The sequence below is a fragment of the Chelonia mydas genome, chromosome 14 (genome assembly GCF_015237465.2).
Source record: "Chelonia mydas isolate rCheMyd1 chromosome 14, rCheMyd1.pri.v2, whole genome shotgun sequence".
NCBI lineage: Eukaryota > Metazoa > Chordata > Testudines > Cheloniidae > Chelonia > Chelonia mydas.
In genome coordinates, this window is record NC_051254.2 from 19,140,262 (window position 1) to 19,153,464 (window position 13,203).

The window sequence follows — 13,203 nt, forward strand, 5'->3', positions numbered from 1 at the left end:
CCTCATTCACTGCTGGTGTAAGCAGGCAACTCCACTGGCTTGAAAGGTATAGCACCTGCCTACACTAGCAGTGAATTTGTTCCTAAGATCACAGAACATTGGTTTGACATTACTTTGCACATAGTATGTAATGTGATTTTTTTAAGCATGTCAGTTAACATATATTCTTAGTATCCACTTTTACAGTTAAATACCTGTTAATTTAAACTTTAAAAAAAACTTTAGCTCAAGACTTCAAGTTTTGGACTAGATATCTGCTATGCCCTTTAATAAGTGAATTGTGTTTTGGTTAGAGCATGAAAAAATACATTTCCAAATGTATTTTAAGTTCTGTAGAGAAGCATACCTGTGTCTCTAAACACCTTGACAGATTGCTTAAATATCTAATATTTTCAAACATTCTGTTTGGAAATAAAATGACTGTTAGCCACTATTTCATCAATATCTGGATGTCATCTAACAGCCAAACAAAAATCTCTTGAGGACTTTTAGGATCTTCTGTTGAAGTGTTTGTGGGGATTATATCCGTGTATAAATATAAATAGGCTTCCTCATCAGTATGCAACATTATGCTGTTAATGATAGAAGCTAAGCAATGTATAGCTGTGTTATCTAAAGTCCCAATTCAGATTTTAAGTACACAGATGTTGTTCTTTTGAAGGCAAAGACAGTGCACCTATTTGCATTGTTTAAATGTAGCTACATATGTCTTAAATGTTGTACAAATTTAAATTACATTCCCTTACCAAAATTGCTTTTTCAGCTGGCATTTCCAATAGCACAAACCCTAAAAAGTAGGAAAATCAATAATTAAGATATTCAATACCTGTCCAACACACTTCTCTTCACTTCCTTCTTTGAACTTCACATCTTCCCCTTCTACCAGCTACAGCATCTACCTTCTCACTGTGTGTATTCTTACCAAGAAAATGTCCTGATCAATGTTTTAATTATAGTTGAATAGAACTAACTTGCAAATGTTTGTATGGGCTTTGAGTATGTAAAGCATTCTGTAAGTGCAAGTGTTTCAAGAGAAGTTTAACATTTGAAGTATTGAATGCAGTTAGCGAGGGCCTTTCTTAATATTTACACATGGTTATACTTCTGGCCCTTCCTCTAATATATTAAAACCATGAACAATCCTTAGTGAATGTCATGTTTCATCTGACATCTGCATTGTAAATATAGATGGGAAAGAGATGATCGTAACATATGTAGGAGAAACTTGCATCCTTCTGACATCCTTAAAGATACAGCAAAGCTCTCAGTACAATTTTTAAAAAATGGAAGTAACTCCTTTATGAAACAGGCTACAGGCAAAACCATGGCCTGAGTGTGAGGATGCACGTGGGAAAGTTAGTCTCTTTCACACCCGACTTAGCTTCCTCTGGAACTAACAGCAAAATCTCTTGTTTGCTGAGGGAGGAGTCATATTGTTAGGCCTGCTCTGATCCATCCTGCCCTTCAACTGTTGGGAGATATTAGGAGGTGCAGCTGGCATCACCTCACATCTTATGGTAAAGACAGGCTTTCTGCTCATGGTGGTGTATGTATTGTACAATACAAGATAGTTTGTCTTCAGAAATTGAAAAGTTTGATTTAATGTAGGTAGTTCTTGGGAGCAGCCTGAGTGTGTGTGGGGGCCGGGGTGGGGGGTAAGCAGGCTGAATGTATGTGGGGGGAAAGCAGGAGTCTTGTGCTTGAATCATTACCTTGGTGCACAGAAGCTTAAGTATTTCTATTCTTGTTGTTTTATTTCCTTTTAGTGGTGTTCGGTGGTGAAAAAGAACATCCTGTTTGTGAAAGCATCCATGGAAGGGGGAACAGGGGCTCAAAACCTGTTGAAAGATGCTATTTCTTTTGGACTGACTGCTATTTTGTACTAAAAGATCGGTGATGGCTGCTTAATGATGGTGTAGCCCTAGTCAGTTGCCCAGGGTGGTGTGGGACTGTACAACTCCCCTCCCCCCTCCCCCCACCTGCATCAGACTGGAGCTCTACCCAGGATGGTGGCTGGGAGAAATAAATCATCCCTTTGGAAGCGTCCTGGTGTGTGTAAAGCATGGCTGGTGACAGCAGTCCCCTTTTAAGGGACAGGTTTCAGAGTAACAGCCGTGTTAGTCTGTATTCGCAAAAAGAAAAGGAGTACTTGTGGCATCTTAGAGACTAACCAATTTATTTGAGCATAAGCTCAATAAATAAGCATAAGCATAACATCTTCTATACTTTCCACAGTATGCATGCGATGAAGTGAGCTGTAGCTCACGAAAGCTTATGCTCAAATAAATTGGCTAGTCTCTAAAGTGCCACAAGTACTCCTTTTCTTTTTAAGGGGCAGGCTAGCGTGTCCCTGTGCCTCATGGGCATCGAGTGTGAGTTGTCACTGCGGGGCTGAAGCACTTGTCCCGTTAAGGAGAAAGGTTTCGGGGGAGGAGGCCAGCGGGCACAGTGCCCTTTCCCTGCTGGGGAGAGGGCGCTGTGCGCTGGACTGTCTCGCCGCGCCCCTGGGCTGCTCGGGACTGGCCTACTTGTGCCTCCCTTGCCCCTGCAGCAGCCTCGACTAAGGTTGGCCCTTGCCTTCCCTAGCGAGCGCTTCGCCGTTGCTTTCAGTGTGGCTGGAGCTGGCAGTGCAGGCGCCTCGCGGAGCCGCTCCCGCTCCTTCCACGCGCTGCGCTCCGCTCCGCATTTTCCCGACGTCCGGGTGTGTGCCTTATTCTTGGGGCTACCACACTAACTTGTTGAGCTGCGCTGGCCCTAGCGCCTCTCGCCATTGGCCGGCGCGGCATAGCCCCATGGGCGTGCGGGCCGTGCATTGGCCGGGCCGGGCCGTCCATCAGCGAGCGGCGGACTGCGTCAGGTTGGGTTGAGCGGCGTCCCCTTCCCTGCTCAGTGTCTGGCGGCGGCTGCGGCGCCGGTGCGGGCGGAGGGGCGCAGGGAGGGCGGCCCGTTCGCTCGCTCGCTAAGATGGCGGCGGCGGCGGCGGCGGCGGCCGTGGCCCGGCTGGAGGGCCGCGAGTTCGAGTACCTGATGAAGAAGCGCTCGGTGACCATCGGCCGCAACTCGTCGCAGGGCTCGGTGGACGTGAGCATGGGCCACTCCAGCTTCATCTCCCGGCGCCACCTAGAGATCTTCACCGCTGCCCCCCCGCCGCCACCGGCCGGGGCGGACGGGCCGCCGCCGCCTCAGGGGGACGCCGCCGCCGGTGGCGGGGACTTCTACCTGCGCTGCCTTGGCAAGAACGGGGTCTTCGTGGACGGCGTGTTCCAGAGGCGGGGGGCGCCCCCGCTGCAGCTGCCCCGAGTGTGAGTACGGGGGAGCGGGCTGGCTGCAGCCCAACATCCTTTGGGCCGGCCTGGCCGCCCCGGGGAGCGAGCCATCCCCATCGCTCGGGAGCGCTGCCCCTGCCTCCCCGGGGACCCCCTGCTGGAGGGCGGGTGGTGCTGCCTCCGCACGCCGGCTGCCCCGTTTCCATTTTGCTGGCACATGGTGCATGACAGGCAGGGAGTCCTTTCGGTGCAGGGGACACGCATCATGAACCCCATCGGTACGTCCTCCAGAGCACCCCATCGACACCCAGCCAGGGCTCGTTGCAGCCATCCCCGTGAACGGGCTTTGCGGTGGGTCCTTGCTTCCTTGTCCCCCATGCGGGGTGCCCCGGCTGGTGCCCCTGATCTGTGTCCATTCCACCAACATTCCTCTTCTTTTGGGTTGGCCTGTTAGATACAGGTGGCAAGCATAAAATTACAGGAGCATTAGGGCTGTCTTTTGGCCACTGATAACCCTTTTCCCTCTGCTTCTCTCACACATTAAGTGTGCAATAATAGTGCCTTGTGGGTATAAACTAGCCTGCACCACTGCCTGGAGCTATTACTGTTGGTAAACAGAATTGAATACACTCTTGCTTATTGTTTGTGTATTGCAAAGGAGAACACAAGTTATGTGTTTATTCACCTATCTGGGATTTCAGATCAGCAGTAAGCAAATTTTGTGGTCCCATTTGTACTGTTTTAATAAGTTTTTGTTGTATTTTCTGCATCTTCTGTGTAGTTTTAAGACTAGTTTTATATTTGTGGTTAGCTAAATTGAATTATGTCTAAAATATTCATACTCAGAATTTTAACATGTAGTTCTTTAGGTAATTTAACAATGAAGAGAGTTTGCAAACAACAATATATTCCTTCACTTTTAGCAAATCTTTTCTGCAGAATATTTTTCTGGTGAAGTGTGTGAGGCCTGGTATTTTTAAGGGTGCACTGAACTACAAAATATACATTCCATCTTTTGAAGAATTATGTGAGAAAAGTGAGGTGTTTATCACAGTCTGTGCATCCAAAATATTTCAAAAACATAGTGTATCTTAACTAAAATATATGAAAATGTTGTTTTTCATTATTTCCGGAAGAGTAGTTGTAAAATGTTTTAGGGGTGTGTTTCACAGAAAGCATGCTGTCACTGACAGAATCTTGTTACCGTGCAGGTTTTTAACTTTATTTTGGAGAATGAGAGCGTGGCTTTGCTATTTAAATGTTTTTTATGCAGTTTAAGCAATTCACCTATAAAAATCATACTATCTTAAACCTGTGCTTTCTAGGAAATGCTATAATTCTGAAAAGGCTTGTTAAGGAGCTGTGTGTGTAGTGTTGTATAATCATAAATACAGTTGGATGACTTGTTTGACCTCTAACAACTGTAACTTCTATTTTTGCTTTTTTTTTTCTATTGTAATAAGCATGTCTGTCATATGGCTAATCTGTTTTTTCTTTTCTTTATAACTGGCTTTTAAAATATTTTTATCTCAGGATATTTGTTAAATACAGGAGCAAGAATGCACTATTTTTTTAAATCTATGTATTTAATTTTAAACAAGTCTTTAAATTGGTATATGATGTACTGCAAACAGATTTAAAATTAATTCGAGCAACTTAATCTGGTAGCAAATTTCCACTAAAAACCGAAGGTCATCAGAAGCAAAACACATTACATTTACTGTGTGCTTCTCGTGTTACGTTATCAGTGTGGGTCTTGAATTGTATTTTGCTTTAATCCTTTTAAGTCTGTAATTTGCCACATAATTCTTATGGGGGCAGAAAATGTTAACTTGTGTTCAGGGTAATTTTTACACACATCACAAAATTTTGCATAGTAAACAAAGGGAAATTTTTATATAAGGTTAAATTATCTTGAGCATAGGCGGAGTTAAGTAAATTAGTATTTGAAAGTGATTGCAGCAAATGATTGCATGATTACTTGGACTGCACACTTTTAACATTAACTTTCAAGCTTTGCAAGTTAGTTAGTTAAAGTAATATTTCCTGGCTACAGAATGTACTTAAGTTGAGCCTGGTAAACAGGGTAGCACACTTGCAGTCATTATCAGAAATTGTAGAACAACATTGTACGCTAAGTAGATTGTGATTTCTCTGAGAGATGTGAGGATAACTTTTAAAACTGTAAGAGCAGGCAAAATTGATAATGTCACCAGTAGGCTGTTGAACGAGATCTGCTTTCTGCTAAATGCTGTTGGATGGCTTATGATCTGTATCATTTCTGAAATATTTAAAAGCCCACTTGTGTGGAAGTTAAGCCTTCAAAAAATGTATAGCATATTTGTAGCTTTCTAAGTTTAGCAAAGTTCTTTTGCAGCAGTGTTTAGGCAAATCTAAAGCAGACATCAATTACTTATACCAAGTAATTACTATGAAATGTTGATGACTAATGTTATTCATTGAAGCCATGTCCTTGAATTTCACTGTGGATTTAAACTGACACATTGAATGTTATCTGCAAAGATTTAAATAAAAATAAACCTACTTTGAGTCCAGGTGAGCTAAATATATTAAATAGCAAGTTATGTATTGTAATTCAAAAATATATTTTAATTTCAAAGTGAGTGATGCAAGTTTCATATCTTCCTACCTATGGCCCAGGTGATTACTCAGACTTAAAAAGAAGAGAAAAAAAAATCTAGTAAATTGCCCGCAATATGCCTGGCTTGTGATAAAATTGTAGTTTTAAAAATTGTCCAGTGGCAAATATGCTTAAGCAAATCTGAAACCTGCTTGTCCCCTCATTCGTTTCAATTTTTTAATATGTCTCAACCTGATTAAGAGGCTGGAGACTAATCCCACATTTCCATTGTTATGAAGAATATTTGTAGATGTATGATATGTATTTCATAAAGCTAAAAAATACTGCTGTAAACTTTTACACCAAAGTGGTATTCCACTAGTTAAGGCCTGGAAATTTACATGTATTTAAACTGTTACACCTGAATATGAATGTCTTCTGGAATTAAGCTTTGGGATGCTATGGGATAATCTCCTGAATATACATGTGGGGTTTTTTTGTTTATTGTTTTTGCTGTTAATGGCCACTGTTTTTGTAGGATCTGAACACGTTGTGTGTGTTCAACCAATTGCAGTAGATAACTCAGCAACCTTATTCCCAGAGCAGTTTTGATCTAAGTGCTGGTGGAGTAACAGGGAAGTAAACAAAAATCCAGGGTAGTTTCAAATTCTAGTAAAAGGCCAGGGAAATTGGTGTCCTGATGGTACAGGGCACAATTAGTAAAGATGAAAGAAAACCGTTCCCAATTTCTCAGTGGTAATGCAAACAATGAAACTTAAAACAAAAACTAAATACCACAAACCCATCTACTCTTGAAAAAATAATTGAAATGTCTAATTTTTGTCACTGTCCCAGCTGAGCATCTAAAATTACAAGGTTCATGGCCTCTGACTTCAGTACAATTAATATTTGAACATGATATAATTAACATTTTAATGTTACAGTCCTATCTGTTCCTGGAAGTGGGGAACTGAAATAAAATTTGTCAGTCTCCTGCAGAATACATACCTTAAGAATCTGGGAAAAGGGAAGCTTTGACAGTTTGGTAAACAAAGTGGCATATTTGTTTCAATAATAAAGAGTGGTACAAAGATGAACACCATGTAATGTTTAATTACTGTTGATTAGCTGACTCTCTTAGTCACTGCAACTTTGTTTTGATTACACTTCTCTGAAACTTTCAATCACAATGTAAATGTCTTTTCAGTCAGGAGGCACTATTAGTGGGAGCAGTGTGGTTTTTGTTCCTAGGCCTAACAGATTCGCATATACACTAACTGCATGTCACTTTGCTAGATGAACAAAATGGGGAAAAAATTAATAGCAATTTTACACTCAACAATAAATAGCGTTTCGCTCAGTATAAGCATTCTGAAGCATGACATAAAGTGTTCAGAAACCTGTTAAACTACTTGAGTTTGCATAGCTTTAAGTAAAACCTGTTGTAATTACCTTTGAAAGACGCACAGTTTGACTTTTTTATTAAATAGTTTCTAAATTGGCTCCAGTTGAAGTTTGTGTCAGAACTTCCACTGGGTTCATTGGAAATTCGATTGGGCCAATAAATAGTAATGAAATTGGAGAATTGAATTTTAAAGTACAGAATGTATTACATATATTTTTCTCCCATGTTGAGCAGAAATAGAAGGTAAACCTATAACCGTAAACCTCTTTCACCTGACAAGGGTGTAGATTTCACCATAGTGCGGTCCAAATTTTTTTTTATCAGATGAGGACAACTACAGCACATCTAGGACATTGAAAATAAGTGTGATGTAATAGCTGCTGTGTGTCTTAAGGAAGTAAAATCAGTAGTTATACTTGTAAGAGTGTATGAATCACTGTTTTGAAGGAGCCACAAGTTCAGTCCTTCTGTCAGCTGGTCATTAGGAGCTCAAAGTACATTACAGCATTTTAGCAGTTTATTTGAAGAATGAAAAGTATCTTTTTTGCTGGGAGTAGAAGCAGTTGGTAACAATGCTGTTAAAGTTTTTGTAGTATTTTTTTCATACTGCTGTCGCTAGTTAGGAATTATTTTTTAGACAGGCAGTAATGCACACTTGAGTGCTTGAAGGTACCTGAAACTTTGGCCTTGAGTGTCCTAATACAACACATCTGGTATTAGTGTATTTTGATTAAACCGCAGACTTGTATATCAGTGATTACTGATGGGTTTTGGTATCCTAAAAATGAAATAATAAAAAATACTATTTAGTGTGCAAAACAGTAGTATGAAAATAATGTAGCAAGGCATATAATACTTCCAAGTCACTGGACAAGTACAGGTTTCAGAGTAGCAGCCGTGTTAGTCTGTATTCGGAAAAAGAAAAAGGAGTACTTGTGGCACCTTAGAGACTAACCAATTTATTTGAGCATAAGCTTTCGTGAGCTACAGCTCACTTCATCGGATGCATTCATCAGACTAATACAGTGTTATACTTTCTGTGTACGTAAATCTGTTTATGGTGCCTTATATCCATGATGTGATAGTGCCCTCAGTATTTCTCTGTAAAATGATTTCACATAGGAGAGTTTTACTGCCTTTTGTAGTAAGCTTACTCATGACCATACACCTCAGTTAACTATAAGAGGAAATGTATTCTTTGTATTGTTACATGAATTAGTAGAAACCAGGAAATACATTCAAGAACTGGTAGTTTTTCTGTCCCACTATTACGATTCTAATCATGTGAGAGAAGAGGGATGTTCTTTTGCTTTAGAAGCCGTAAATGTTACAAGACAAATGGAAGACATCATATATCAGTTTTATAAAGCCTGAAAAATACCCATTGCCTTTCAGAATTGACCAAGATACTGTAGAAATACAAGAATGCTTTTGAAATCCCTACTTCACAATTGCATTTTCAGTGTAATACATGCATATAGTAAACATGATTTCCTACAATGTGTCTCTTTTGAAATTGAACCATAATGTGTTGGAGGTTTTTTTGTTTTTGGAAATAAGGGAGAAGAGTAACAAACTGTTCTGCATTATATTTCTGTTGCTACTAGATTAATATGGGGAATTTAAGATGAAAATAGGAAAATAATCACTGTGGTATCTTTCACCCTCCCTTCCAAAATGGAGTAATATTGTATTGTTGGGTTATGCCATGCCTCATCATGAGAATAGTTATGGCCAATTAGGAACAGTTGTACATAATATATCACAACCCAAAGATGTCAAAGTAATTAGGACATGCCATGTAAGTTTTAAGCCTGAATCAAGGTTGTATTTTAGAAAATTGTCCTCTCCTGTGAAATAATATCACACTGTACTTCTGAGAAGTAGTAATTGTGTTGTGCACAATACAAATATTTTTTTCCTCATATCTATACCAATACTAGACCAGTCAAAGTATGAAAGTCAGTTGTCTTGTGCCTCTGCTACATATATTGAAAAATACAAGAATGTCTTCAAGAAATCCTAACCCTAACTCTCTTGTCTAAAAGTGTATAAATATTAGAAAATCAAAGGGCATACATTTTGAAAAAAGCTTCAACCTTTAGGTCGTGCAGTAATCTGAGTCATCTCTTCTACTACATCTAATGAGTTTTTAGTGGACTAAGTGTAATAACTAACTGACATCTCCCATGAAATTTCATGCTAAGTTTTTGAGAAGGTGCCTTTTTATCAACTGCCTGACTTATTTTGACTGTGCAAAGTTGAAATGTAATGACAGTTGTTTACAGTGATCTTCTGCCGCTGAGGAGTTTTTTAACCTAGTTATAGCTTTGTGGGGGGGGAAACTTGTTAATTCTGCAACTATTCCTTGTTGGATGGTATTGGAAATGAATGTCATATTCCTTAGTTGAGATTTCCTTACTGTTTTGGAACAATTGGGGTTTGATAGGTGGGTGTGGCACAGACCCATTGGTGGTTCACTATTCTGTCGGCAACTCTTGGAAGGCCTGACATACTCACTAACCCTAACATACTGTTGTCATAATCTGTGTCTTAACAGGTGTCATATAAGGTATATACAAATTGTAATATGCTGGTCTCAGAAATCATTGCATGGTATATGTATGGGGTGCGTGCAAAAATTCATAAATGTGTGCTGAAATTAAATCCTTAAAATGTGTTTGGCAAGCAGTGCATAAGACCAGTCTGCCCTAGACAAACGAATGTGTATTTGTTTTTCAGACCAGCCTGGGTATCAGGCAGAGACGGTGAAAGTATATTTACATATAAGGTAAACAAAGATATCAAGCCTAAGAAGTGAGAGAGAAGGCAGTATGGTATCTACACCACAGCAAGAGAGAGAAACTTTTTTATTTCAAAGGTTTACTGGACTATAAGAAGAATGGGAAAGAATCCTATAGTATCCTTTAGCTGAGTCATCAAATAAACTAAACACTGTGAGCTCTGTGTGTTGGGGTTATGGCTAAAGAGGAGTCCGGCCATGCTGAAAGGATTGTGGTGAAAAAAACTTCACTGAACAAAAGATTCTAGTTTAAGTTGTGATTTAGTCTCAGGTTATGGCTACAGTAGATAGCTGCAACTGCACTGTTGTAAGATCTCTAAGCTGACAGGAGGGAGCTTGCCCGTTGACTTAATTAATCTGTCCCCAATGAGTGGTGGTAGCTAAACCGGGGGGAGAAGCTCTCCCACTGACAGCGCTGTCCACATCATCTCTTTAATAGTTTGTAACTTACGTTGCTCAGGGAGTGGCTTATTCACACCCCTGAGTGACTTAAATTAGACCGACGTAAGCGGTAGTGTAGACATAGCCTCAGAAGTGTATTTTTATTTTTGTTTGTAATCATTTCTATCCTTATTTCTTTTAGTTGATGTCACTTACACCTATGTCCTTTTGTTAACAAACTTGTTTTACTTTTACTATAAACTAACTCTGTGCTTTGATTTAAGTGGAGGGTTTGGCAGCTCCACTTAATAAGCTGGTATGTACTGTTTCTTTAAAGGAACAGCACACTTGTTAGGGTTTATTGGGTGCTACAGTAAGGAGGGGCTGAACACTGCAGAGAAAAGCATCTCTGAGGAACTTGGTAATTGGAGTTCACTGATTGTTATCTTCTAGGCAAGGTTTGGTGTAGAAAGAATAGTAAATATGGCAGGCGACCAGCTTGGCTTAACAGTGAAATCCTTGCTAATCTTAAACACAAAAAAGAAGCTTACAAGAAGTGGAAGATTGGACAAATGACCAGGGAAGAGTATAAAAATATTGCTCGGGCATGCAGGAGTGAAATCAGGAAGGCCAAATCACACCTGGAGTTGCAGCTAGCAAGAGATGTTAAGAGTAACAAGAAGGGTTTCTTCAGGTATGTTAGCAACAAGAAGAAAGTCAAGGAAAGCGTGGGCGCCTTACTGAATGAGGGAGGCAACCTAGTGACAGAGGATGTGGAAAAAGCTAATGTACTCAGTGCTTTTTTTGCGTCTGTCTTCACGAACAAGGTCAGCTCCCAGACTACTGCACTGGGCAGCGCAGCATGGGGAGGAGGTGACCAGCCCTCTGTGGAGAAAGAAGTGATTCGGAACTATTTAGAAAAGCTGGACGAGCACAAGTCCATGGGGCCGGATGCGCTGCATCCGAGAGTGCTAAAGGAGTTGGCGGATGTGATTGCAGAGCCATTGGCCATTATCTTTGAAAACTCATGGCGATCGAGGGAGGTCCCGGATGCCTGGAAAAAGGCTAATGTAGTGCCCATCTTTAAAAAAGGGAAGGAGGAGGATCCTGGGAGCTACAGGCCAGTCAGCCTCACCTCAGTCCCTGGAAAAATCATGGCGCAGGTCCTCAAGGAATCAATTCTGAAGCACTTAGAGGAGAGGAAAGTGATCAGAAACAGTCAGCATGGATTCACCAAGGGCGAGTCATGCCTGACTAATCTAATTGCCTTCTATGATGAGATAACTGGCTCTGTGGATGAGGGGAAAGCAGTGGATGTGTTATTCCTTGACTTTAGCAAAGCTTTTGACACGGTCTCCCACAGTATTCTTGCCAGCAAGTTAAAGAAGTATGGGCTGGATGAATGGACTATAAGGTGGATAGAAAGTTGGCTAGATTGTCGGGCTCAATGGGTAGTGATCAATGGCTCCGTGTCTAGTTGGCAGCCGGTATCAAGTGGAGTGCCCCAAGGGTCGGTCCTGGGGCCGGTTTTGTTCAGTATCTTCATAAATGATCTGGAGGATGGTGTGGATTGCACGCTCAGCAAGTTTGCAGATGACACTAAACTGGGAGGAGAGGCAGATACACTGGAGGGTAGGGATAGGATACAGAGGGCCCTAGACAAATTAGAGGTTTGGGCCAAAAGAAATCTGATGAGGTTCAACAAGAACAAGAGCAGAGTCCAGCACTTAGGACGGAAGAACCCCATGCACCGCAACAGACTAGGGACCGAATGGCTCGGCAGCAGTTCTGCAGAAAAGGACCTAGGGGTGACAGTGGACGAGAAGCTGGATATGAGTCAACAGTGTGCCCTTGTTGCCAAAAAGGCCAGTGGCATTTTGGGATGTATATGTAGGGGCATTGCCAGCAGATCGAGGGACGTGATCATTCCCCTCTATTTGACATTGGTGAGGCCTCATCTGGAGTACTGTGTCCAGTTTTGGCCCACACTACAAGAAGGATGTGGAAAAATTGGAAAGAGTCCAGCGGACTTGGGGACTGGAACACATGACTTATGAGGAGAGGCTGAGGGAACTGGGATTGTTTAGTCTGCGGAAGAGAAGAATGAGGGGGGATTTGATAGCTGCTTTCAACTACCTGAAAGGGGGTTCCAAACAGGATGGATCTAGACTGTTCTCAGTGGTAGCTGATGACAGAACAAGGAGTAATAGTCTCAAGTTGCAGTGAGGGAGGTTTAGGTTGGATATTAGGAAAAACTTTTTCACTAGGAGGGTGGTGAAACACTGGAATGCGTTACCTAGGGAGGTGGTGGAATCTCCTTCCTTAGATATTTTTAAGGTCAGGCTTGACAAAGCCCTGGCTGGTATGATTTAGTTGGGGATCAGTCCTGCTTTGAGCAGGGGGTTGGACTAGATGACCTCCTGACGTCCCTTCCAACCCTGATATTCTATGACTTGCAGAGTCCTGAAGAGTTTGTTGGCCGGGCAGGCAAGCTGGTGTGTTAGGAAGATGGCACATTACTTAGCAGCCCCAAAGCTCTCACTTACTGAGGTTGAGAGGGGTAACACTGCCTCACACTTCTGGGAACCCCAGCAGATCATCAAAGCAAGGTATACGAAATTATGATTTTTTTTTGTAGCACCTCACATTCCAAGGTAGCAGAGACAGGTTCAAAAATTCTTTTCAGCTCAAACGGTTAAGCCCTTGTAAGTCTCTTCTAATTTGGTTGTGTTATTTGTATCACAGCTTTTAAATGTGCTTCTGTTTT

The 13,203-nt window shown here is 41.5% G+C and overlaps 2 protein-coding genes across 2 annotated transcripts in view; both read left to right on the forward strand.

Annotated features, from left to right (window-relative positions):
- LOC114022565 overlaps positions 1-1,944 on the forward strand; it is a 49,991-nt gene extending 48,047 nt beyond the window's left edge. Inside the window, exon 10 of the mRNA XM_037915172.2 lies at positions 1,767-1,944. Coding sequence (XP_037771100.1) covers positions 1,767-1,782 — 16 coding nt within the window. The 3' untranslated portion in view covers positions 1,783-1,944. The remainder of the gene's footprint in view (positions 1-1,766) is intronic.
- Positions 1,945-2,839: 895 nt separating this feature from the next.
- The window catches only part of FOXK2 (forkhead box K2), a 64,036-nt gene continuing 53,672 nt past the window's right edge, over positions 2,840-13,203 (forward strand). Inside the window, 1 exon segment of the mRNA XM_037914387.2 lies at positions 2,840-3,302. Coding sequence (XP_037770315.1) covers positions 2,965-3,302 — 338 coding nt within the window. The 5' untranslated portion in view covers positions 2,840-2,964.